Source organism: Capra hircus, chromosome 21 (genome assembly GCF_001704415.2).
Source record: "Capra hircus breed San Clemente chromosome 21, ASM170441v1, whole genome shotgun sequence".
Lineage (NCBI taxonomy): Eukaryota > Metazoa > Chordata > Mammalia > Artiodactyla > Bovidae > Capra > Capra hircus.
The window spans coordinates 3029824-3052531 of NC_030828.1; the positions used below are offsets into that span (position 1 = coordinate 3029824).

Genomic DNA, 22708 nt, shown 5'->3' on the forward strand with positions numbered 1-22708 from the left:
ACAAAGGAGGTAGTTAATAACTGTGAAGTGATGTCAAATGTGTACATGGCCTGTGGTAGCCACTGGGACCAGGAGTGAATGGATTCTGAGTGGATTCTACATTCAGTGAGGCTTTCTTAGTCAATCCAAAGTGGATGCCGTTATTGGTCATTTAAACTTGGCATTCAAATGACTAGTGTTGCAGTCTAATGAAGTGAGAAAGGTACCCTGGTGAAGTTCCAATCTCAACAGAGTTAGTGTGAAATATTGCCATGCTGGGATCCCAGAGGAGATGAGGGAAGTTAAAAAGCTTGTCCATAGGATAAAAAAGGAAAACACAACATGTAAAAACTTATTGAAGGTTATGTTTTATTTTGTTTAGGCACACTGGACGCTAAGCCTCCCACCCTAACTGGATGCGGTGCACTTTCCTTTTATAGTGTGTACACGTGAGCCAGCAGCATTTCAGGTGCCTAGAAATGTGTTTGTCAATAAACGTTTTGTCTGGTTTGAGGTGTCTGAGGATTTTTATTCACTCATTCATTCATTCACTCACTCAGAGACATTGCTTATTACTTTCCTACTGGAGAGGAAACAAGGGAAATTGCCCTTTAGTTCTGAAAAACTAAAGATTAGGGATCAATACCACCTGTGCCAGAGTTTACTGGCAGTTAGTTTCCTGGCCTTAACACAAAAATAATCCTCTCTGAAAACACTTTTTTGAATACAGGAGCAACGTGGATCTCTGTGTGTCTAGTTTTCTTTTGACATTCAAAATAAATTATGATTTTTAAAAAATGTCACATGGTTCAGCTGGTCTCATACATAGTTTTGAACTTATTCTTACTTTAAGCATAACTGAAATGGGCATGTCAACTGAAAATACCTAGAATTAAAATAATGACATTATTTCAGCAATAGACAGACAAGGAAGAAAAAAAAAATCAGCCTTCATATTGAAGTCAGTTAGTCCTTTTTTAATAAATTTGAAGTCATTCATCAACAAGTTTCATATTGTATCTATCACTCAATTCTGCTGTTTTTTTATGTCAAATAATACCCCCCAAATTACATCAATGTGCTTAAGCAAAATTGGATTTTAGGTGATCTTTACAATGAAATGAACGTGGGAATTGATCATGACAGCAATTGCTTATTCCTACTAGAATAATCCTGTACTTACCTTGAACACACTCACTGACTCGTGAAGTGGAAATAAGAGACAAGAATGACAAAATTGTTTCTGGTGCTCACCCTAGGGAGAGACATGGTAGATGAGTCACTCTCCGGGAGGTCACTGTTTACCCAGGTGTTGGGAATTTCAGGAAAACATGGCACCTTTCAATGCAGTAGAAGAGGTAATAATCAATCCAAGGCACACTAGTTGTGTCCTGGGAAAATTTAATCCACCTAGGCAGTTCTTTGCCCCATAATTCCCCTGACCCATAGCTCATATAAAATGAGAGCCGGACTCTATTCCACAAGTAACAAAATATTTCACTGATCAGTTTTGTTTACATTAAAATGACCAGGAGCTAAAGTAAGAATTATGGGATTTCAAGCCAGGAGATTCAAAGTTGGACACATCCTGTTGTTGTTGTTGTTTTTTTTTAGAAGACACCATTGTGGGAAAAACACCAATGGGATTCTCTACGAGATGCTGAAAATGAACACCTACAGGTGCAGTGGGCCTGTCCCCTTAAAGCCAGTCCCCACGTACTGCCAAAGCCTCTGAGAGGATGATCTCCTTGGTGAAAAAGTTAATTCCATAGCTGGGCGGGGAGGAGTGGTGATGTCAATGACTGAACGTGTCCAAAGTTCTGAGTGCTGGCATTAGGAACTGCATATATACATGGCACAGAACATTATCATGACATACACCAAGGTCACTTAGAGGGAAACAAGTGGGTCACGATATAGACAATGAAACCCCTCCACAGTCCTGAGGCCAGTAGACAAGAACAACACTTGTAAAGATTCCTCGGTCTTATCCATCTTTCTCTGTAGGAATTTTATGTAGTAGGGCTCTGGAATTGTTTCAAGTATATTTGAATATGGGCAATAACAAACTCTTACGAGATTCTCCTAGAACCTTTGAGCCCCGTGAAGCATTTTTGGAAAGACAGGACTACTTAGAAAATTAACCTTTTATTATGTTCAGTTGTGAGAAAGAGATATCATTAGAGTCCAATTTCAGCTTTTCTCTCCTTACTCAAGAGGTCTGGATGAGGGCAACAACCGCCTCACATTATGTCAAGGGTCCGGGTTCAGGTTCATCCACACACCGCACTCACTGGCTCCAGGAACTACTGTGCAGTAATGAAAGGACACTGTAACAGAACAGAGAACCAACCTCGACTCTCCTGCAGCACACAGTTCTGCTTCTTAATATTTCTCACAACTTTTAAAAATGGAGAAGCTATAAAATAATTTTATTAGAAGAGTAATTTTCTTCTAAAATGAAGTAAAGCAAACACATACCCAAGGATCTCAAAAAGTTTTTTTTTTTTTTTTTACAGAATATATGTATGTACTTGTGTGTGTTTGTGTGTGTGTATGTGTAGTTACAAACACTATTTATAGTATAGCTATTATGTTTAACATCATTGCAGTGTCTACAAAGTTGTGGATCCCAGTCTTGGTGCCAAATGCATATAAAAAGCTCAAAAGCTATTATGACTATACCATGCAAATTTATATCCAGAAAACCTTGGGACATAGACTGCTGTTCTTCTGAGCCCCATGGAGTCTCTGCCTTTGACAGTTGGGTACCTCAACTATGCATCGAAAATGTTTTGAATCACTTTTCTCCCAGACAGAATTAATGTCACAGTTCTGAATATATAAACTGGACATTTAAATCAATCGCTGACACTTTTGTCCATGTTCATGCGTATTTTAGGTTCCCTCTTCTGCATGTGGACCTCACTCCTTGAATCACTGATACAGAAAAAGATACCTGAAGTATTGAAAGGGATAAGGTCTACACAATGTCCTTTTTTTTTTTTTTTTCTCTTTAACATGTTAACAATGATAAGGTCACTTACAAGGTTTTTCCCAATCTGTTTAACTTTAAGGATCCCCCATTATTATCCAAGAAAAAATTGTCAGAAAAAAGCCAAGGAACAAGAAAACACTTGTCTCCAGATAAAAGTAAAACCAGAGAGCAGTGGTTGGAAGAAGATACTGAAGAAAAAGATAAGAATGAAAGGGAAGAAAGGGTACAAAATTGGTCACTGCTTCTAGCGTGAGACTCTGTGGTGGGTTTGACCTGCTACAGACATGACAGATTAAAGGTCATCAGCCGCCAAAGAAAATCAAGTAGTGGTCAGCTCCCGGGGATGGCCTATGGCACAAACCCCCACGGGGGGATGGAGCCCCTGTCTGTGGGGAAACTGAGGCCAGCTCTGCGAATACCGGGCAAGGCTCTGGTCACTGGTTTTGGATAGAACAGAGAGGGTGAGGCATATGTGGCATTTTGGGATAAAGTATCAATTTAGCAGTTCTTTCCTGAATAGTTTGCTTTTTTGTTTCTCCAAATGCTTAACTTCACTGTGACATCTGTTTGCACAACTGTAGTCATTTCAGTTTATGGATGCCTGTGATAGAAATATTGTTTACAAAAAATATATCATCTCTTTTTTTTTTCTTTAGAAAGATCTCATCTAAATAGTAAGTTAAGGTTGCATCTATGAAACCGGTGCACCTTGTCTTGTTTCTACGAGCTTTAAAAAGTCCAAATACTGATGAGGCTGTGGGTTGGAAGGAACCAAAAGCGACTGTGTTCGTTGTCAGGTTGCTCTCCTTTGCCTCAAGAGAACGGTCATGGGTCCCTGGGTGATGCATGGTGTGGACTGGTCGTGTTCCTGCAGCATCCTAGTTACACTAGGAGTAGTTGGATGTGCTTGTGAAACATGTCAGATACAGAACTAAAAGCATGAGGATGTTTCTTGGTTTCTGAAACTGAATAGAAGTGTTTTCACTTCAATCTTAGTTCTAGAGAACAGAAAGTAGTTACATCACAGAAAGAAAAATAGGACATCGCATGCTGCCATGATAGCAAGCATAAACAAAATCTTGGTAAATATACATATATATATGCATATTATGCAAATATATTTGATATTAACATACAATGTTATAAGAGTGATTGATAACTTAAAAACAAGGGGGAAAATCATCCTAGGTGGTTTTACCTTAGAGTAACAAATAACCTGAGACGTCTAAGCTTTCCATTAGATGCCAGGCCTAGCAATCCATAAGAGATGTGGAGCACGTGTTCAGTGATTGAAATGTCAACTCAATGCTGCCAAAATGTGCCACCGGGTCCCACAAGATGGGTAAGCTGGATCTACTCCAAGTGAGCAAAGAAATGCACTGTGCAGCAGAGCTCTTACAATGAGACGCCAGCCATCCCCGACGGGCTTTCCAAAGACGGACACGCAGACATCAGCGTGGGCTCTGCCTATGTTTGAGAAGCAGGTGAGCACACACCAGAGGCTCACTGCACCCACAGAACCAGTACAGAGAAAGTCTGCCCCACGAAAGCAAAACCCATCGCCAAGAAAGCCAAAAAGCCTTTGCTTAATCAACTGAAAGAGTGGGTATGAAGTGTGACTCATTTTAAACTAGCAATACCACTGAATGAGTTTTTGAAGAATAAGTTTCTTCCTGAATTTTAAACGAAAACATCTAACTTATGATAATAAAAGACACATTTTGGGATGATATTGTGTTTCGCGCCCTCATTCTCAAGGCATAATATTTAGACAATGCTTGTCCCTTTCAGTTAAAAAAGAAAAAAACTATGACTTTCTTTAATATGCATCCTGTGATTGAATTGTCCATAGCTGCAAAATGTATATATGTATGTGTATTTGTCTGACATACACATGGGTACTTACACCTGTGTGTATAAACATATACACATACATCCTCATATACACGTGTATTTTATATATATGCTGAGAAAGTTCACATATATATACAATTGCGTATGTATATATGTGTGTATCTGCGTGTGTGTGTGTCTGTGTGTGTGTGTACAGGTATAAAAACTTGACAGGCAGAGTAATATTTCACTCAGTGTTAAATGAAGTCTTTGAAAAATCAAGTACAGTCACTCAGTTAACATAGTACAGCCAGTAAACTAAGTTGAAAAGAGAAAAAGTGAATGGAAACACGATCCGGGACCATCTGTCTATGGCATTCACATCGGTTAGATCGGGGATTTTGATTTTGAGCTGTGAAGACCTCCTCCGTAGATGGGTCTTCTTGTGCGGGACGCTTCTGTCCATGTGTCGCCCATGCCCTTCCCGAGGCATGCTCTGTTTCCTGTACTGGATTCCTGAGTTGTCAAAGGATCTTGCTGAATTCCGGGTATCACCAACGCCGCCTGCAACCTCGTTCATCTCATTGTGAACCTCCAGCGATGTTAACAGAATATTTCCGTGAGCATCCACCTGGTTGGAAGGAAATACACATGCTTAGATAGCTGGCGTAGCATGCCAATAAACCTAACTTCCACATGCAAACCCAGGACAGACTTGGGTCATTCTGTCGGGTCACATACACTATGAGAAAGTGCACATCTAGCCAACTCAGCATTTTGTTTTAGCATCAAGTGTCATTGTGTGGGCTTAACTGCAAGTTAGAAACTTGATTTCCTTGATTTAAAAAGTCTCGTAGAAAAATTAGATTAAAACAGGCAGTCCATTTCAAACTGAAATTTCACATTATGGATACAAGTCCTTATTGAAGACAAAATTAAAGTACTAATGTCTTTCAAGATGTTAACTTAAGTATTATCACCTTTTCCCACAACTATACACTTGGGTAGGAACTATACTCTCCTATTCTTCTTTAGAAATCACTTTGTCCCCTTTTTTTGATGATAACAAAAATTCCCAAATTACCATGAGGATACAAGTGAGTACTGTGATGAATGGACACTCCTGATGACTTTGATGGATCTCCTCACTCAATCCTGGTCCTGGCAGAAGACATCCTTTTTAACTGCTATACTTAAGACAGGCTAAAGTCCCTTCTCACACTGGAGCCAAACTTCAAAAAAAACATTTTATTCTGTGCTAAATATAGCTTCAGACCTTTCATGATGATACCACTGGTCCATTTTATTTGTTGGTCTGCCACGAAACTTTCATGGATCATGTCTGAGGCTAGGCCTTAAGGGAGAGGTTCAGGAGGTGAGGAGGGGAGAGAAGAAGCCCAACACTAAGAGTAGGGTCTTGTACAGGAGTACAGGCATGATGGTCCAAACCCCAGAGTGACCCAGACGCAGGAAAGGCGATCAACATCCAGTGGCCATCAGACTCTGGCACAGAGGCACCAAAAGACTCAGAGATACCTCCATCATGGTTTGGGTGAAAGTGAAAGTCACTCAGTCGTGTCAGACTCTTTGCGACCCCATGGACTATAGAGTCCGTGGAATTCTCCAGGCCGGAATACTGGAGCGGGTAGCCTTTCTCTTCTCCAGGGGATCTTCCCGACCCAAGGATTGAACCCAGGTCTCCTGCATTGCAGGCAGATTCTTTACCAGCTGAGCCACATGGGAAGCCCAAGAATACTGGAGTGAGTAGCCTATCCCTTCTCCAGCAGATCCTCCCAACCCAGGAATCGAACCAGGGTCTCCTGCATTGCAGGTGGATTCTTTACCAACTGAGCTATCAGGGCAGCCCCAAATGATAAATAAATCCATGGAGTTCTCTAAGCCGGAATACTGGAGTGGGTAGCCTTTCCTTTCTCCAGGGGAATCTTCCCAACATAGGGAATGAACACAGGTCTCCTGCATTGTGGGCAGATTCTTTACTAACTGAGCTATCAGGGAAGCCCTACCATCCAATTATGCTTGAGGAAGGAGAGATGTAGTCATTAGGATGTCACCCCTTTCTCCCCAACCATTTGAATAAATTATGCAAAAGGGACTTTGCAAACAGAGAGAGGATATAGCCTGAATTATCCAGGTGTGCCCAATCTAATCATATGAGACCTTAAAAGCAGATAATTTTCTCCAGCTTGAAGCAGAAGAGAAAGCCAGGATGTGGCAGAAGTTGAAAGCCAGAGGAATTGGAAGCATAAAGAGTAGATTCACCCTTGATTGAGAGAACTACAGGGAAGGCCTGGAAAGAAAGGGGGCAGCTTCAAGGAGCAAAGACAGGCCCTGGCCTACAGCCAGCAAGACAACCTCAGTCCTACCACCACAAGGAACCACGGTATCCAATGAGCTGAGCCCCACTGTACTCAGACTTCTGACCAAACCAACTATGAGATAATATTTGGGTGTTAATGTTCTGTTTGTGGTAAATTGTTATGGCAACAATCAAAAGTACAGGAGAGAAGAGCGAAGATTTCAGAGGGGAGATGAATTTGAACTGGGCCTTAAAGAATGAGTACAAATTTCTCAGGCAAAGAGAAACACCAAGGCACAGCCTTGAAGAGTGGCTGAAATGTTTTGAAAAGGGCAAACTAGTTGAGTGGGACTGAAGTACTGGAGAGAATGGATGCCCACACTCCACTCCTGGCCCACACTCAGGGGAGACAGAGGAGGCGACTGTCATTCTCATCCCTGTCATCCTCATCTGCTTATCACCTTATCAATACGAGAAAGAACTCCTGGTGATGAATGGGAAGCAGATGAAAGCCAAGCTATTAAAAGAATTTCCCCTTTACCCTTTAGGTAATGAGAAATAAAAGTGGTTTCCAGGTGAAAAAGTGATATATTTCTGAAGCCCAACTGAAGCAGCAGAATAAAGAATGGAAGATGGGTTTGAAGGGAGAAAGTGAAGAGACAGACCCTAGCTGGTGTGCACTGCACTGGCCTCTGTTCCCTGAGGGCAGTCTGGGAGAGAAACGTCAGGAGCTAGTGACTGCTCCCCGCCGGCTACTGCAACCCATTCCTGTCTGCCCTCCAGGTGACGCTGGACGCTCAGCGCTGTCTCACCCCCGCCTGGTAACTTCTGCATCTTTGCAGTTAAGAAGGAGGGAAAGGAGTGGAGCAGTTCCTCATCACCCTGCTCCCACCTGGCCCTTCCTAGGCTCCCTGGAGAAACAGTCACATCGCGGACTCAGGGTACAGCAGCTGGCTCACATTAGCCTGGTTGGGCTCAATATCTCACAGCGTCTACTGTCCCCTGGAAGTGGAAGCAGTCAGTTTGGGGATGCTGGGAGACACAGATAGACCAAGATAATAGCAGGCACACTAGGGAGAAGGCTTTTTATGAAGACCTGTTCCTGGGGAAGGAACAGAGTGAAAGAAGAGTAATAGTTCTGTTTTCTTTTCTTTCTTTTTTTTTTTTAATTCAGGGGAGGGAAAAATTCGAATGGGGCTTGAACCTCAAAAGTACTGGGAATAATAGACCTTTGTAAGAACCTGTGTTCCATATCTGTTCTTTTCATCGTTTCTCCTGGAATGATTGTCAGTAAAATCCTTATAACAAAAAAGTCAATCTTCCCATTTTGAGGATCAATGAAGTGTCTGGTGGTTTGGAGCTCAGTCATGTGGGAAGGGGCAGCCTGGCAGGTAAATAAAAATGTGGCTGAAACAGGAGACAGCAAAGGAAAGGCCAGCAAGGGACTGGGCAATAGCACGTCCTCCACAGAGACCACCCAGGAGCTGTGGGTGTGCTGGGGCCACCAGAAGCCGTCACCCTCTCTAAGAAGGGGGTGATCTGGACCTGCTTCAGAAGCTGTGGGCAGTTGGCTCTTAAGGCAACACAGAGGTGAGTGTGATGTGTCAGATGAACTGGGCTTTACCCAGAGGCACAGAGGAGTAAGAGAAAGTCCTTGCCTCAAGGAGAAGAGCTTCAAATAATCAGCAAATGCACTTCAGAAGACATTGCATATTTATTACCCTTAAAGCACATTTTAAAAATAATGCCCATAATGCCATTTCTTTCTAGTTACTAATAATGCCATATGCAAAGCTCCTTTTATCAAAATTTAGGGATTATGATGCTTTTGCAGAACAAAATACCAATTAAAGAAAAGTCTTTTCTTAACGAAGAAGTATTTTGTGATATATTTATTAGGATGGACTTTGGTGGTTCTAATGACTCAGATTTTCACCTGGCTTTAAAAATATGTTTATCTGTTTTATTGGAGGAGGGCATGGCAGCCCACTCCATATTCTTGCCTGGAGAATCCCATGGACAAAGGAGCCTGGTGGGCTACAGTCTATAGGGTCGCAAAGAGTTGGACATAACTGAGTGACTGAACACACATCTATTTTATACATAGTAGTGTGAAGTAATAACCTATCAAGGAAAAGAACTTGGGAAAAATACATATACATATATGTAAAGCTGAATCACTATACTGTATATCTAAAACTTATACAATATTGTAAGTCAGCTATACTTCAATAAAAATTTTTTAAATGTAGTTTTAATTTTTTAAAAACAGGTATGCTTATGAACTGTTCTCCCTTCGTCTGACTCTAGGAGAGTGAGAAAACACGTGGGTTCAGTGGTACCAAACTGATGACAAATATCACTTTTATGGACACACATTCCTGAGCACTTACCACATCCAGCTCTGGCACAAACTTTGGTAGATGCAATGAATGGGATAGCGTCTAGGTCAGAAGGCCCAGCAAAATGTGGCCTGCCATCTCCTGAGCATAGAGCATATGCCCTGGAGGTTGGAAGAGCAGGGACAAGACCACCCGCATGGAGCAGAGAGTGACAGAGGCATGATGGGAAGAAACGGTAGACAGACCCAGGGTAACATCACAGAGAAGAGCATCTGGCTCAAGTCTTGAAGGAGGGTAAGATGTGGGCGAAGAAGAGGGATTCTGGGATAAGAGAAAGGCAGAGAGATAATAAGATATACGGTGATTCCAGGAAGCCCAAAGGGAGAGTGAAAAAACATAGAAGGTAAGGCCAACTGGATGTTGAGTTGATTTTTCAAGACTTAATGACAAATGGATGTGAGTCTGAGTGAACTCTGGGAGATGGTGATGGACAGGGAGGCCTGGCGTGCTGCGATTCATGGGGCCGCAAAGAGTCGGACATGACTGAGCGACTGAACTGAACTGAATGACAAATCTGTATGAATCAATATTCTGTCTTCCCTCCTCCCTTTGGCCAGTTTTGTGCATTTGGGAAAGAACTTCAGAAAAGTGAGTCTAAGTCTGCATCCTTGGATTCCAGTGAAGTAAACCCACCCTGAGAGAAGCCGAACTCAAGGTCATCAATGTTTACAAAGTTGGGGTGCCTGGGTGCTCTGATACCTGTGGCTGCCTTGAAGCCGTGAGAGAACTAATAATAACTGCATCACTCCATTTCAGAGTGAGTGAACAGCTACATTATTGTTTCATTATGTTGAAAGGAACTTGAATATATATATATATACTAGATATGGAGTTAATAAGACCTCAGAGTAAATTAATTAGGCTGTTTTTGACATAGTTTTACCTTTGCATAGATTTCATTTAAACATGAACCAGTGTGTAGAAAATTTACATCAAAACTACTAGAAGGTATTTTTTTATGCAAGAATTAAAAGGTTACTAAAATTCATTGAATCTCAGAAACCAAACATTTTAAACAAATATTTCCAGAAGAGATGCTAATCTTTTCCTATCATTTAGAATTTAAATCTTAAAACAGATGGGATTGTGAAAGTGCTCTGTATAGAATGATAGTGATGACTCGTAATTTCTAAAGCATTTCATGAATACCACTTATTTTGAAAATTTGTCTCATATCTACTATAATTAGATTTCAATGTAGTTTTTTCTTCCTGCTCTATAACCCAGAAACATTCAGAGATGAAAAACATCTCCTGTGGAATGTATCCTAGAGGGATTTTCAGTTTCTTCCAAGAATCTGTCATCAGATTGGCACACTGTTAATATCTTATTCTCTACTTAAAGCTTCAAAATAAGTAAAATACTCTAGTTTTAGGAAAATGAGGAACTATTTGTCATGTGAGGCATAAAATGTTGCTCTTTAGTAAGAGGAATGGTGTCAAGCCTGCAGCTCTGATTCCTTGGCAAGACTTTCTGCCACTTCATGAAATTCAAATACCATTTGATCAACTTGAAAAATATCACAAGGCTTGTAACAATTAACACATGCATTACAACTGAAGATGGTTGGTTTTTGTTTATAGAAACAAACCAGGAACAAAGAGAAGCACAAATAAATTAAGGTCAGAATTTTCATTGCACCACTGGTCTCAGGAGAAACTAAGTGACTATGTGAATACCAGCACTAAGTTAACATAAGGGAAATCTACACTCATGGTCTGACATTAAGTTCAATAGCATCATGGTCAAGTTGGTGGCCTGCAGAGCCCCTGAAGACACTGTCTGAAATCTCTTACAGGACACAAGGAAAGACAATGACAGTGCACGTCCTCGCTGTCACCCAGGGTCTATCAGTCCAAGGAGAGTTGCAGCCCCTGAGCTGCTTGGTTCCCAGGTATGACAGAAGTGCCATCTGAGGACACTGCCGGTCAGACTGATAAACAATCCCAAGAGATATCACTGAAAATGAATGAGTGAATGAATAATTACAATTAGAAAGGACTCTTGAAGCTGTGGGCCTGTGCATAGCTCCATTTCTGTTTTGCATGAAATTTGTGATTCTTTACTCACTTTCTTTTCATTCATCCAGATCATGTGATATGAAATTTGGGGAGATCCATTTCTACTTTAAAATTATCACTAAATTCTTAGGTGTGGTCAGCAACATTTTATAATGAAGTATAGTTGATTTATAATGTTTCAGGTATATAACAAAGTGATTAAGTTCTCTGTCACTCTACACACACACACACACACACACACACACACATATATTCAATACATACACTCTTTTCCATTATACATTATTATAAGATACTGACTGTAGTTCCCTGTGCTATATAGGGTCCTGGTTGTTTATCTATATATATTAATATATATTTTATATATAACTATATATTAAATATGATATATAATTATATAATATGATATATGATATAATATATAATATATATATTAGTGTATGTATGTTAATCCCAAATTCCCAGTTTATCCCTCCTCTCCCTTTCCCCTTTGGGACCAATAAGTTTATTTTCTATGTTTGTGAGTTTATTTCTGGAAATAAGATAATTTTATCATTTTTTAAAGATTCCACATCTAAGTGGTATCCCATGATATTCGTCTTTCTCTGTGTGATTTACCTCACTTGGCGTAATACTCTCTGGGCCCACCCATTTTGCTGCGAATGGTATTACTGCATTCATTTTTATGGCTGAGGAATACTGCACTGTATTTATGTACCACATCTTTATCCATTAATCTGTTAATGGGCACTTGGGTTGTTTCCATGTCTTGGCTATTGTGAATAGTGCTGCTATGAACACTTGGGTGCATGTATCTTTTCAAATTAGAGTTTTCAGCTATTCTGGATATATGCCCAGGTGTGGGATTGCAGGATCATATAGCAACTCTATTTTTGGTTTCTTAAGGAATCTTTATACTGTTTGCCACAGGGGCTGTACCAATTTACATTCCCGCCAAGAGTGTAGGTGGGTTCCCTTTTCTTCACACCCTCTCCAGCATTTATTGTTTGTAGATTTTTTTTTAATGATGGCCATCCTGACTGGTATAAGGTGATACCTCATTGTATTTTTTATTTGTGTTTCTCTAGCAATTAGCAGTATTGAGCATCTTTTCAGGATGGCCATCTAGTCAGCAAAATTTTTAATGTTTACCTTTAACAGCATCAAATACGCATTTAAAACATGCATTTGTATGCTGACTTTAAACTGTAAGAACTGATATCTATAATTACAGATTTTTAAAAATATGAACATATAAAGGCTTTAAGAAAACTGCTGAGAAACTGAAACAAATTTTCAGGAAAACAATAAAAATGGACTCATGAATTTTCTTCTGCATCTGATTTATAATATATTAATTCTACATTCTGCTTAATTTTGACTGTGGATTTAGAGATTTCGAGGGTTTTGTTTCTGTTTTAAAATTTAAGCTTCACTCAAAAAGATATTTCTGTAGCACAACAATCTAACCTTTCTAAAGAGCACCATTTTGAAGAAATCTAAGCCTGTTTAAATTATGGGGGGATTTGGAAAAACAGCATTGTAGGTGTCTGTGTCTCTGTGTAATGGAAACAATAATAAAGCAATGAATTCTTGTTTCCTTGGAAACAGTGTGACCCGAGCACACGGTGTATGCATAGTAGGATGTGGACTAATTTAGAAACACACCAGCATGGCGCTAAGCATACATTCCAGTAAGAAATTAAAAGTCATGTTGCCTGTGAAAGCCTGATTTGATTCACAAATCCTGGTTTCTCTGACCAACTTTATGTGCCACTGAAAGGACAGGAGCCATTTACAGTCATTTAACTGCCTTCACCCATTCATGAACACCTAGGGACCTATTCTGACCACTGGAAGGCCACGGGCACTGCACTCCTCCAAGGAGCTGCCACGCCCCTGCGAGAGGTTTGGGTCAGTGACACACTAAGAGCTTCAGAAAGAACAAGGAGACCTCATGAGCATGAGAATAAGTGAATTTAGTTAGAAGCATTTAAAAGTAAAGAAATATAGGAACAAGCCCAGTATGTCCATCGGTGGAGGCACATTTTTGAAGACTTGAAGTGATGCAACAGGTAAAAGATAAAGACAAAATTTTATATAGAGACAACGGTGTGCTTTCACTAAAACAGCATTTATAACTGCAGTGACATATGGTTTTTATTAATAAAATAAATGGAAATGACATCTAATTGCAAAGTTTGTAATTGGAAATACATAAGAGTGAGACGAGGCAGCTTTCGGAAGAAACTGCTTGGTGTCCTCTTTCTGGGTTCAGACCACTAGACCATCCAGGTGTGACCTAAATCATGTCCCTTACGATCACACACTGGACAGACACTAGACCATCCAGGTGTGACCTACACCATGTGTCTTATGATCACACAGTGGACAGACCACTAGACCATCCAGATGTGACCTAAACCATATCCCTTACGATTACACAGTGGAAGTGACAAACAGATTCAAGGATTAGATCTGATAGACAGGGTGCCTAAAGAACTATCGATTGAGGTTTGTGACATTGTACAAGAGGCAGTGATCAAGACAATTCCCAAGAAAAAGAAATGCAAAAAGGCAAAATGGTTGTCTGAGGAAGCTGATGTGAAAGGCAAAGGAGAAAAGGAAAAATACACCCATTTGAATGCAGAGTTCCAAAGAACAGCAAGGAGAGATAAGAAAGCCTTCCTCAGTGATCAATGCAAAGAAATAGAGGAAAACATTAGAATGGGAAAGGCTAGAGATCTCTTCATGAAAATTAGAGATACCAAGGGAACATTTCATGCAAATATGGGCACAATAAAGAACAGAAACGGTATGGACATAACAGAAGCAGGTGCCAAGAGTACACAGAAGAGCTATACAAAAAAGATCTCACGACCCAGATAATCACGATGGTGTGATCACTCACCTAGAGCCAGACATCATGGAATGCAAAGTCAAGTGGGCCTTAGGAAGAAGCGTCACTACGAACAAAGCTAGTGGAGGTGATGGAATTCCAGTTGAGCTGTTTCAAATCCTAAAAGATGATGCTGTGAAAGTGCTGCACTCAATATGCCGGCAAATTTGGAAAACTCAGCAGTGGCCACAGGACTGGAAAAGGTCAGTTTTCATCCCAATCCCAAAGAAAGGCAATGCCAAAGAATGCTCAAACTACTTCTCAGTTGCACTCATCTCACAAGCTAGCAAAGTAATGCTCAAAATTCTCCAAGCTAGGCTTCAACAGTACATGAATGGAGAACTTCCAGATGTTCAAGCTGGACTTAGAAAAGGCAGAGGAACCAGAGATCAAAATGCCAACATCCGTTGGATCATTGAAAAAGCAAAAGAGTTCCAGAAAACCATCTATTTCTGCTTTATTGACTATGCTAAAGCCTTTGACTATGTGGATCACAATAAACTGTGGAAAATTCTTCAAGAGAGAGGAATATCAGACCACCTTACCTGCCTCCTGAGAAATCTGTAGGCAGGTCAAGAAGCAACAGTTACAACTGGACATGGAACAACAGACTGATTCAAAATTGGGAAAAGAGTATGTCAAGGCTGTATATTGTCACCCTGCTTATTTAACTTATATGCAGTGTACATCATGAGAAACCCTAGGCTGGAGAAAGCACAAGCTGGAATCAAGATTGCTAGGAAAAATATCAGTAACCTTAGATACGAAGATGACACCACCCTTATATGGCAGAAAGCAAAGAACTAAAGAGCCTTATGATGAAAGTGAGAGAACAGAGTGAAAAAGCTGGCTTAAAACTCAGCATTCAGAAAACCAAGGTCATGGCATCTGATCCCATCACTTTATGGCAAATAGATGGGGAAACGATGGAAACGGAGATTTTATTTTGGGGGGCTCATAAATCACTGGATTATGACTGCAGCCATGACATTAAAAGATGCTTGCTCCTTGTAAGAAAAGCTATGACCAACCTAGACAGAATATTAAAAAAGCAGAGACATTACTTTGCAACAAAAGTCCATCTAGTCAAAGCTATGTTTTTTCCAGTAGTCATGTATGGATGTGAGAGTTGGACTATAAGGAAGGCTGAGCACCAAAGAATTGATGCTTTTGAACTGTGGTGTTGGAGAAGACTCTTGAGAGTCCCTTGGACTGCAAGGAGATCCAACCAGTCTATCCTAATGGAAATCAGTCCTGAATATTCATTAGAAGGATTGATGCTGAAGCTGAAACTCCAATACTCTGGCCACCTGATGCAACGAACTGACTCATTGGAAAAGACTCTGATGCTGGGAGGGATTGAAGCCAGGTGGTGAAGGGGATGATACAGGGTGAGATGGTGGATGGCATCACTGACTTGATGGACATGAGTTTTAGCAAGCTCTGGGTGTTGGTGATGGACAGGACGTCTGTCATCCTGCAGTCCATGGGGTCACAAAGAGCTGGACATTACTGAGCGACTGAACTGAACTTCTGGGCCAGCTCCCAGCTTGGCCACTGCTGCCCATGGCTGCCTGCCTGGCATTTTGCAGAACACAGCCAGCAAGGCCTGGCCAGGGTAGATCCATGAGAGCCCTGGGACAGCACACAGCTCCTGCCCTCACTAGAGACCTTGAACCAGGGCAGATGAGAGAGAGGGCTGTCCATGCCATGTGAAGAACAGTGCCATGCTGGCTATCACATCTGTACTTTGACCACTGAAGGAAAATTGCAACATTCTGGAAAATGTTTTTGCCTGTCAAATTTGGGCCCCACATGCCAGAATTTCATTCATTCTGTTATCTTCCGTTTTCTTTTCATATTAAACTGGTAAGTTTTTGGCTTCTCCAACTTTTGCACCAACTTTGCTTTTCAATAAAACTCAGTGACTTGCAGAGGCCACATTTTAAGCTATGGTCAACAAGCCCACATCACTCCCACTCAAAGGTCATGATGCTGCAGGGCAGGGAGTCTGGGAAAGGCAGGGGCTGTGGGGGATGGGGTGGGGCGGGGTGGCCTACCCGGTTGCTGTCACCCTTCGACCGGTCATTCTTCGCCTTGGCGTTCTTTTCTGCAAGTTTCTTCTGCCTTTGAGGGCCTCTTCCAAAGAAAATGTAGTTGACAAAGGCATACTCCAGTAGGGCCAGGAACACAAAGACAAAGCAGCCCATGAGGTACATGTCAATGGCTTTGACGTAGGGGATTTTGGGCAACGTCTCCCGAAGGTGCGTGTTGATGGTTGTCATGGTCAGCACGGTGGTGATCCCTGAAAGAGAAACGTGAACGTGAGAGGCTGCTGGTCTGCTGCTTAGCTCCTCACCCCTCACTTTCCTGCTTTACTTTCTCAAACAGCTTGAAGTAGTTGGAAACAAGCGATTGAAAACTATTGGGTGATCTAAGTGCAAAAAAATATGAAACATGGTTTGGGCAGCAGGTCACTCAGGCTAGGGAGCTGACACCTCTCCCCCTACCCCACCTGGGAGGCACCTCCCATCCCACCTGATCCACAGGTGGTTGGAGGTTGCCCTGCATGAAAGCTGGAAGAAATGAAAACAAACCCAGAATTTATCATAAAACACTAAGTGTCTGGATGAGAAGCTTCCAGGAAGAAGAATGAATCTGTAGAGAATCTAAGACAGTTATTTGTGGCCACTAGTGAAGAAAACGATTCTTACCATAAGGCCTTAGAGCAAGGGTAAGGAAGTGAAAGTGAAGTTGCTCAATCATCTCCAACTCTTTGTGACCCCATGGACTGTAGCTTGCTACGCTCCTCCATCCATGGGGTTCTCCAGGCAAGAATACTGGAGTGGGTTGCCGTTTCTTTCTCCACAAGGGGAAGGGGGCAGTGACTTAAAGCTACTAAGGACAGGATCCAGCCCTGAGTGCAAAGACAGGGAGTGTTTGAGTGAAGTTCCCCCCTCAGCTAAGAACAAGGTTACAAAACTGCCTCAGGACATGGTGGTTTCAGGCAAAGGCTACTGATTTCATTCAAAGTATAGCATCTTACCATGCTCTGGGGCAAGTGATCTGATCTTTTTTTTTCAATGTCATTGTTTTGAATTCTTTAGTTAGTATGAACAATGTTAGGTGAATAATGTCATTTTTCCCCTCAGGGAGCTATGTTTAGTCTCTAAAAACATGTAATTTTGTAATTCTCCCATCGCAATGGGCATGTTCTTAGTGTACAAAGATTCCATACAGGATGACCTGAAGCCACAGAGAGCAGGAGACTCGGTGGCCCCTGATAAGACCAGAGTTCACTGAGCTGCGTGAGGCCACATATGAGGCAAGGGACTGCACCACTCACTTCTCAGTGGCAGCTGTTACTGCTGCTGACTTGCTCTCTCTGAGATAGTAACTTTTAAATATTAAGAAGTCTCAAAAAAGCAAGGCAGTTCCAAAGAGCCAGCTCTTTTCTATCCATGAGACTGACTCTATAGCATGTGACTACTCCTGCGTCTTCTGGGACCCGAGAGAGGGTCGTGGCTATGTGAGGACTCCTCTCAAGGAGGAAACCTTCCAGGTGAGAACTTCAGCCATGGTTCTTCAGCTGCAATCACTCAGAAAACCAGTGATGTTCCCCAGGCCGGCAGGTGGGGTAAGCCTGAGAGGCTGGACATATGGGCTCACTAGGCCTCATCTCTGAACCCCCTGGAGCCCCACTCAACTTCTGGAGTGAGGGGCTAGGTTTGTTAAGTATCTTAATCTGATGCCCTCCAGATTCCCATCCCACCCTTGGAGGAGCACCAGAGCCCAGGGCTCCCCTCACTCAGGACCTCCTGGAGAAGTGAGCCCAGACTTGTGTCCACATGTGCTGAGCTGCTGGGAGGAGGGGACGAGGGAACAAAGGAGCAGAGAATCTTTTCATGTCTGACTACAAACCAGGTCTGTCAATGAATGTGTGGAAATCAAAGATGTCAGAATATTTTAAGACTTCTCTGACATAAAATTCATGTGCACCTGGGGACTTTTAAAATTTGAAAATGGCAACGGTATAATTACACTTTACAAAGAAGTGCAAAACCCCATGTAGATGCTACAAAACCAGGTGTTCTCACTATTATCCAAAATTGTGTAATGCTGCTGCCATAACTTGTTTTTTCCTTCCAAATAGACTCTGGAAAGTGCTCTGCTTTAGTCATTGCTTTGGCTCTCCAGATGACTGCTCTGAGTGGACATGTATCAACACAGGCCTCAGTAGATATCCCTAGAAAAAGGGCTAAAGGAACAGAGCACAGGGAGGGCCAGCACATGTCAAGAGCACCCAGCCTGGCAAAGCTGAAAGGGGGCAAGGATGCTAGCTTCAGGCCCTCAGCCCTGGCTCCAGGACCCCTCAAGAGTAAGGCTTCGTGGTGAGTACTCCTTGGCTTTCCACTTTGGGCTCACATGACCTCTTAGACTGAAAGGCTACTCAGTCTCTATTTCCTTGCACTGTTTTCCTTCCCATCAAGATAACTGTGGACAGTGGTAGACACAGTGGTTCACAGCCTGAGCAGTAGAACCACGTGGTCCTGGGCTCTCAGCCCAGCCCTACCATGTCCCAGCGGTAGGACGTGAGTGAGCCTGATGGGTCCACAACTGTTGTCTAAGGCTGCTGTGAAATGTAAACGCCATGGTGATAGTAACTGGTATTGTTAACACTCACAACAGCAAATGTTATCATTATCAGCATCACAGAAAAATATATTTTGTGGTAGCCTCCAGTCTCTTGGCGGGAGACCCAATTCCTGGCAGCCTCACCCTGAACTTAAACTCTCTAAGTGAATTCCGTCCAATGGCAGAATGGGAGATGGCTGAGTGATGCTTTTTCTGTTCATACATTTACCAAGATGTTAAGTCTTGATAATTATTAGTCTCAAACTATTTCTCATTAATAGTATGTTAATAAACTATATTTGAAAACTGCGTTTATAAAGATGATTATGAAATTAAAAATGTAATTTATATCATTTGCTCTAAAGATATGTCATTTTTCTCCTTTGTGACCCAAATCATGTGGCCTAAATTATTTCAATATAAATTTTCACTTCCAGAAAGACCAATAGTTTTGAGGAAGACCATGTAATTACAACTCCCAACGTTGTAGTCTGGTGGCTTCTAGCACTAACAGTTTAAGAGATGTGGGTGTCAGCACTCAGCAGCAGAGGCATAAGATCCTAAAGCACAAGAACATCTGTGCAGCTCAGGTGGGTGAAGAATCAGCATTTCTCTTCAAGTAGAGAGACAGTCCCTGACGACTCCAGATTCAATAGTGCCCTGAGCCAGAGGGGTGTGTCAAGGTCTTCACCGAGACCTGCACACACAGGCCTGCAGCTCATCTAGAAGCAGGGAGCACTCACCACCATGCAGCTATTCAGGATGAAGACAAACAGCACTCTGAGCACTTCAAAGGATGTAGTATATGACAGGACATGTGGAGTGGGCGGGGTTGTGTTGTTCCCCAAAAGTCCCCAAACCATGGTCCTATCCTCTCCAAGAGGCACTGAACACATTAGCATCTTAAAGGTTTTGAGAGATCCCTCAATAAGAATGATTAAAAACAATTCTTGCTGAGCTTTTAAAAACATCCATTATTTTTACAACGTAATAGGCCAAAGAACTCTTCTGTACACTGTCTATTGTAGAAATCACCTGTAGTGGTTAAGAGCTTTGGAGTCAGACCAGCTAGTTTAAAATCTTTCTTGGGACACTCAATATTATATGACCAGTTGTATAGCTTTTCTGTACTTCACGCCCTTCTTTGTAAAGCGGGAACACTGCCCATTGCTCTGTGTGTCTTCTGTATCATGGGTCAGGTAACCATTTTCACGGGCTTGCACAGAACTTGGCACCTGAGTATTTGGTAGGTTGCAGCATGATTACTGTTCTTGGTGTTATTCAGAGTTCATAAGCTGATGATACACTTTTCCTTAGCCAAATGGAGTTGCCGTGCTGTCACTGTCCACGTCCTGCGGACCCAGGCTCAAAGACTGTGTCTTATGCAGGAGCTGGGACAGAAGGAGAGGCCATGGGACAGAAGGAGTCCCATGCTCAGAGCTGGACCTGCCAGATGTCTACTGGGCCAGACGCTGAAGCCTGGAGACCACAGTTGCCTTCAGGACCTCTAAACTCAAGTCCACCTGACACTAACAAATGTCTTCAATTCTGCCTTTCATGCCTGGCTCCCGGACTTCTGATATTCACCAGGACCCAGCACATCTCCAGTGGTAACACCTTAGAAAGTCTGGGCAGACCACTCCTCTGTCGCCCAAACCCACAGAAGCATGATTGAGGTTTATAGCAACAATGCCGGTTATCAAGAAAAAGGAGTCTAATTCATACACTGTAATGAGGCTATGTCCACTCTAACCCACTCCAGGTAGACTATTTATTTAATGTTGTGGAAGATGATATTTACCATTTAGGAGCTATAGAATTTGTATCATCTGGAAAATTGAGAGGGCTTCCCAGGTGACACTAGTGGTAAAGAACTCGCCTGCTAATGCAGGAAACGTAAGAGACTCAGGTTCGATCCCTGGGTGGGGAAGATCCTCTGGATTAGAACATGGCAACCTATTCCAGTATTCTTGTCTGGAGAATCTCATGGACAGAGGACCCTGGAGGGCTACAGTCCAGGGGGTCACAAAGAGTTGGACACAATAGCAACAACTAAGATACATACACATAGAAAACTGAGGAATTTGCATTTTCAGCACACCTCACTTCTGATGATGTCTGATAATTCTGGTTCTTTGGTACTCATATCTCTCTGATTTTCACAAAAAAATGACAGATTTTCTGAGGCAGATTCCCTGGAAGCTCAGGAAGCCGCAGCTCCTGATCTCTAGCACAGGCTTCCTACAGCCTTGGGAGGGGTTCTGGGAACTCTGTATTTGTATATTTTATATTCTTTTTCTTAAAGAATGTTTCTGAAGTTTAATAAGCTAACAGCTCCCCAAATTTGGATCTGCCCCTACAAATTCACTTTAAATTTTTTAGGTGATAAGAGAAATTAGCTTAACGAAGAGCAATCTAGTAACATTAATGAAAAAGGCAAAAGCTACAGAAAGGACATGACTGAGTGACTTTGCCTTTCACAGAAAGGATAGATGTTACAGGGTAACCTCTGCAAGCAGTAAAAATCCTGAAGATATTTTCAAGAGATTTTTTCCCTTACCAATGTGCGTGTGCACAGTCAGTTATGTCTGATTCTTTGTGACCCCACGGACTGTAGCCTGCCAGGCTACTCTGTCCGTGGGATTTTTCTTGGCAAGAATATTGGAGTGGATAGACATTCCCTTCTCCAGGGGATCTTCCCAAGCCAGGGACTGAACCTGCATTTCCTGCATTGTACGCTGATTCTTTACTGCTGAGCCACCAGGTAATCCATACCAAACCCATCAGGAATAGATTAACAGTTACTACAAAACTTTCAATTTTTTGATAATTTATTCTTCTCTAAGCGTCTTTACATTCACCTAACACTTTAGAAATAGTTACCTAAGTTTCTTAAGCCGCTGTTACATGTTATTTCATAAGAAAAAAAATCTAATCTTGAATCAATGTGAGTCACTTGTCTGTGGGTCTAAGCCAGATATCCACTTATGCACATGTACACACATTCTCTTGGAAGCAAGGTGCTAAGCAACTTAAATTTCTGGGAAGAGACAGTAAGAAGAAAAGGTAAGAAAGAGGGACAACCAGATCCCTGAATACTTGTGCTTTTCTGCAGGCTTACAAGCAGAATTGTTTTAACTCTTTCCTATTAATTTTGAAAGGTATTATTAATTACTTCACTCCCAGGAATTAAACTCAACCCTACCCATATAAGGGATAAATTGGAAAATTGCTCTTCAGCTTTGTTCTTACCTAAAATGTGTTTAAATGAATACTTGGTCCACACAGTTTCACAATAATTAGTTCAATAGAAAATAATGTTTCTGAAAATATAAGCCTTCCCTTAATAATAAAAAAAAAATTAGAAATCATACTGGAACACATAATATATACTGTACATCATCTAATAATCCAATTGTTAAGAGACCAGTGGCCAGAAGAGATCACTAGAGTTCCTAGAGCTCTTGAGAACAACTCAGAATTTAGTATTACATTTTAATACTCATTAATTTGTGTAATTCCAATGATATGGTATAACATTTGGCTATTTTTCTGACTTAAAAAAGAATGTGCAATTAATCAAGTCTCCTTTCTGGGCCATAGACTGATTTTGAACAGGAGATG

General features: G+C 41.7%; 1 protein-coding gene across 1 annotated transcript in view; it reads right to left on the minus strand.

Moving 5' to 3' along the window:
* GABRB3 (gamma-aminobutyric acid type A receptor beta3 subunit) overlaps window positions 936-22708 on the minus strand; it is a 287955-nt gene continuing 266182 nt past the window's right edge. The window contains exons 8-9 of the mRNA XM_018066559.1: window positions 16510-16754; window positions 936-5441 (exon numbers count right to left, since the gene is read on the minus strand). Of these exons, the coding sequence (XP_017922048.1) occupies window positions 5103-5441; window positions 16510-16754 (584 nt within the window). The 3' untranslated portion in view covers window positions 936-5102. The remainder of the gene's footprint in view (window positions 5442-16509; window positions 16755-22708) is intronic.